This window comes from Rousettus aegyptiacus, unplaced genomic scaffold (assembly GCF_014176215.1).
Source record: "Rousettus aegyptiacus isolate mRouAeg1 unplaced genomic scaffold, mRouAeg1.p scaffold_m13_p_2, whole genome shotgun sequence".
Taxonomy (NCBI): domain Eukaryota; kingdom Metazoa; phylum Chordata; class Mammalia; order Chiroptera; family Pteropodidae; genus Rousettus; species Rousettus aegyptiacus.
The window spans coordinates 23198520-23203253 of NW_023416295.1; the positions used below are offsets into that span (position 1 = coordinate 23198520).

General features: G+C 40.5%; 1 protein-coding gene and 2 non-coding genes across 3 annotated transcripts; all 3 read right to left on the reverse strand.

Annotated features, from left to right (window-relative positions):
* Positions 1-1773: 1773 nt before the first annotated feature.
* Positions 1774-4531, reverse strand: EEF1B2 (eukaryotic translation elongation factor 1 beta 2). Its single transcript, XM_016135084.2, has 6 exons — positions 4230-4531; positions 3632-3754; positions 2909-3035; positions 2606-2672; positions 2083-2208; positions 1774-1973 (listed from the first exon to the last, which is right to left on the reverse strand). Exons 1-6 carry the CDS (start codon positions 4307-4309, stop codon positions 1819-1821), a joined length of 678 nt encoding a protein of 225 aa, XP_015990570.1. The 5' UTR covers positions 4310-4531; the 3' UTR covers positions 1774-1818.
* LOC118614508 lies at positions 2326-2459 on the reverse strand. Its single transcript, XR_004956095.1, has one exon. It is a non-coding gene; the product is annotated as a small nucleolar RNA SNORA41 (small nucleolar RNA).
* LOC118614505 lies at positions 2753-2830 on the reverse strand. Its single transcript, XR_004956093.1, has one exon. It is a non-coding gene; the product is annotated as a small nucleolar RNA SNORD51 (small nucleolar RNA).
* Positions 4532-4734: the final 203 nt, after the last annotated feature.

A 4734-nucleotide genomic window follows, 5' to 3' on the forward strand; every position in this document is an offset into this window, starting at 1 on the left:
GTTAATCCTTAACATTTTGGTCAAGCTATTTAGCACGCAATCCCTTTAACATGTCAGTGATTGTGAATTATTTTTGGATGCTATTCACTAGTTACTACATCTCTTCTCTTTGCAAAGCATTTCCAGAATCCACAGGCAGGTTCTCCAGAAAATGAAGTGCTGCCCTCTGCTGGCTTTCATGATACTGACAACCTGGAATTTTCTAGTGAAATTAGACAGGGTCTGTTGGACTAAATTGCTTAGTGAGGGTGATTTTATTCATCAGTATGTACATAACTGATTACATAAGGTTTCTTTAGCATTTAAACAATTTCCCACATTCAAGGTAGTCACATATAAAGAAAATCACATTGAGAGGGGGAAAACAGTATTGTCTGCTTCTGCTAGGAAAATTTCGACCTCAAACAAATCATTTAATCTCTGATCTACGAAGACTATGAAATAAGACCTTTAGAGGTCAGCAATTTCCAAGAGTCAGGACTATGACTATTATTTAAGATGCTGCCTTCATCTCATTTACCTGCAGCACTACCTCAGTATTTAAGTCCGACACCAATAGGTTCAAATTTCCAAATGAGTCAAGTCCCACTTGGTCCCCACCCACTTCCACACCCAAGCGAGGCTAATGAACCACAGCCCGTGAATCCATCACCTATGTCATCTCCCTTCCAGGACACAATGCTACTCAAAACACATTGCCAACACTTCCCAAGTTCTCCTTTAACAGTGTACTATGAGGCATTCTTTTAAACTTGCAGCATCTGCTTAGACAAGTGGTTATAATTCATGAGAAAGTCTGGGACTCCTTCCCTGGGTTGTGTCCTTTAGTAACATTGCACATTCCACCTCAACAGTTAACATTTGAAATTGTGCAACTATTCGATCACAAGTAACCCACAAGTTGAAAATGCTAGAACAAATTATTTTGTCACCCATCTGTCAATTGTCTAAGTCTCAGCATTTAATTCCTTTTATCTCTAAATGTTTAATCACGCAGCAAATACTGTTGACATCCACTATGTGCCTGGTTATCATCCTAAACCCTTTATATTGACTCATTTCTCATGAGTCTTTAAGGCACGAGTCCCGACATTTCCACTGAAGAAAATCAGCTCAGATAGTAACTTAACTCCTTGCAAAACCCAAGATCTGAACCATTGTAAACCTACAAGGTTAATTTCTTCATCTAAAATTTCCAATTTAGCTCCCAGATTAAGAACAAGACAAATATGAAAACTTGGAATATTGTGGTAAAAGTGCAACCATCATGCATTACTGAGGACTATCACTAATGGGTATGGTAATTTTGTTAAGTCCATTTCTATTAGCTTATAAAATCTATGAAACACCTGTTATTTTTGCAGCAGGTACTTTCCTCCTTTTTCAGGCTGTTTAATAAGAATGCTGACCCAAACTTATATTGTGAGTTAAATTGACTGATTTCTAAAAACAGAATTCATTGACCCTTGAATGTGAGTTTGAACTATGTGAGTCCACTTATACAGATTTGAAATAAATACATATAAATAAACATGTGTGTGTGCATAGTTGGCCCTCCATATCCTGGGTTTTGCATGTGTTTTAGTAGAGGGTTGAATGCATGGTTTTACACCACTTCATATAAGGAACTCAAGCATCCACGTAGAATCCTGGAACCAAACCCACGTAGATACCTAGGAACTTAAGTTTTTAAACATAGATTTCCAGCTGCATTTATAAGTTGTTCAATGGTCAGCTGTTCCATCCTCCAATTAAAGAGTCAAGAGCCAAGGGTTGTCTTTCAAGCTTTTATTTAAGAGTAATGATCCATTATGGATTTTAAATCTTGTTGAAAGCAGCCACGTCCATGGACTGCACATAGTCCTCAAAAGCAGTGATCTGCTCCTCCAGCATATCTGTTCCAACTTTATCGTCTTCTACTACACACTGTATCTGAAGTTTTTTAATTCCATACCCCACTGGAACTAGTTTAGCTGAAAATAACATTACAAAAAAGTCTTAGTTAGAAAGTTGTATTGGTTAACAAAGGTGAAACTATGCGAATTCCAGATGCCACTTTCAAAAAGCAAAGACCAAACTCACAAGAGCCCCAGACCAAGCCATCTGCTTGAATGCTTCTGACGCACTCCTCCAATTTAGCCATATCTGTCTCATCATCCCAAGGTTTCACATCTAGCAAGATGGAAGACTTGGCAACAAGTGCAGGTTCTAAAAAAAGTATGAAAAGCAGCATTATTCAAATACTCAATATTATTTTTTATCCTAGCCCAAGGAATGTTTCAAAATGGATTTCTTCCTTAGCCACACAAAACTATAGAATATATCTTGTGTTTGTCACACATATGCCTGCTTTCTGTTTTGCTAAGAAAGAGGTGTTTAATTGTGTAACAGTTTCTTTCCCACAGAGGAATGCCACAACTGCCACCATTAAGAACAGCTGCAGACCAGTAGCTGTGGAATTTTTAAGAACTTCTAGAGAAGGTTTTGAAATCCCGACCTACTGAGTAAATGCGGAGGAAATCACTTTGGGGATCAATCTTTGAAAAAGACTACCCATATTATTATGAAATGAATGAAGATAAATACAAATCATAAAATGACTTACTTTTGGCTTTCTTTGACTCATACTGTGCAAGGCGCTCTTCTCTTAGCCTCTTTGCTTCTTCGCTTTCCTATAAAGAAAAAATTTAACACATTTCACAAAACTGGTTGTTCCTCAGCTTAAAGATAGTGGGTCATCACAACAGACCCACTTTTTTTCAGAAAAAAGCAAATCCATCATGAGCTCAGCCGAAAGATGGTGATTTGATTTTATTCATCATGTAACCAGTAAGAATTTTTAAAAGACAGGTAATGAAGCCAGGATTCAAATCCGAGAGTCTGATACTTACATCAATTTATGCCATACCTCTTCATCATCAGATCCAAAGAGATCGATGTCATCATCATCTTTACTATCTGTAGCTCCACTTCCAGTGGTGTCTTCCACATTAGCAGGGCCATATTTGCCCAAAGCTTTCTTCACTCCTGGCAGGCTTGAAAAAAAATTTAAATTTAACTATTAGGTTGGTATAACATCCTTTTTCAAGCAATATATGAGAACTTATTTTCATCGCTATCAATAGATCATTTTAACACTCTCAGGGAAGTACTTTCATATGTTTAACTTCTCACCCAACAAACATTAGCAGTATGTGACACATTATATTTAATACTCACTATGATTTACTCTTTCAGAATGAGTATTTTTGATTTCATTAAGTACGCTCAATTCCATTCTTAGTGACCTGGAGTCCACTTCCCCAAACTTCCACCCTTGTTTGGCAGTTTCAGAATGGCAAAGGACTGAATGAATGAGCCACCCTCTCACCCCAGAGGTAGGCCCCCCAGGTCAGGATCCAGGAACACTGGCGGAGCAGTGTGGGGAAAAGATGAATTGCTGTTGTCCATGTTCTACCTGTTCTGTGAAAAAATGGAGGACTTCAGTCTCTTAGCCATCTCAAGTCATAAAGAAATTTAGCTTACAATATCCCAACAAACTAATGAAGTCTGGATCCAATTCTGTAATGTGAAAATCCTGACTTAATGCTAAGACAGCATTCCATTATTCAGAATATAAAAATAACTTTACCTGGCCTTTTCTTTTTCATAAGACTTAATGTGATTATACCAACGTAGGGCATGGTATAAGTCGGCAGGAGGTGGGCCAGAGACTGCTTCAAATACTGCTACATCGGCTTGGGATGGTACATACCTGCCAATGACAAAAAAATTACACACACTTTTAAAATAAAAGCCACAAACACCATCGAATAAACGACAAACGTGTCTGTCAAATATATTAGTGGGCTCTCACCCATTTGTTACTGAGCAACCTAGGCTGCTTTAGTTTTTATGAAAAAAAAAAACAAAAAACAACACAACTTTTAGAGATAGGGACTATTTGTTCTGTTCTATCCAGAGAGTGCCTGCCACTTAGCAGACCTCAAAGACTGCAATCTCTAACACAGACCTACAGGCTTACATTAACTGAGCGAACAAGCGAAAAACATGGTTGAATCAAGCAGGTAAGACGCGAGCACATTTATGACCCTTCTTCCCTCACAGTCCCCCATCCCAGAGGACCCTGAGGCTCGACTTCCTTTCCTCCTGCGGCAGCAGAGGCCTTGCCACGTGGTCTCGGCCGCACCGGGCTCGGCCCCGGCCCCGGCCCGAGACCGTGCGCTCACCCCTCGATGTAGCTCTTGTCCGCCAGGTAGTCGTTGAGCACCTGGAGGCCAGCGGGGCTTTTCAGATCTCCAAAACCCATGGCGTCTGCTGGTCTGGCAGCTGGGCAGCAGCGGAGGAAACGGGATCGTCAGCCGTCCTCACTGAACGTTAAGAGGAAAAAGGCCGCAAAAGTCCGGGAAATTCCTTATATAGAGACGGAGGCGTTTCCCTCCGCCGCACCGGGCCGAAGGTTAAAGGTCAAAGCATGTTAAGCTCATTCTTCAACATAAAAATCAGGGTTCTGAATTAAATGGCCCATAAATTATCTGTGGCTTTTCTTTGGGTTTGAAAATAAATTAATAAAAGGGGCATCTCTTAAATTAGTACCTCCACGGCTCCGAATAGTACAGGAAACGCCCCTTGAAGCGCCGGAGATGACCGAAGGGGCTCGGCCTTTGCCTCCCGGCCACTTCCGGCGGAACTGCGGGTCCAGGTCGTCTCTCTCCCTCTAATCCTCGCCTCCTC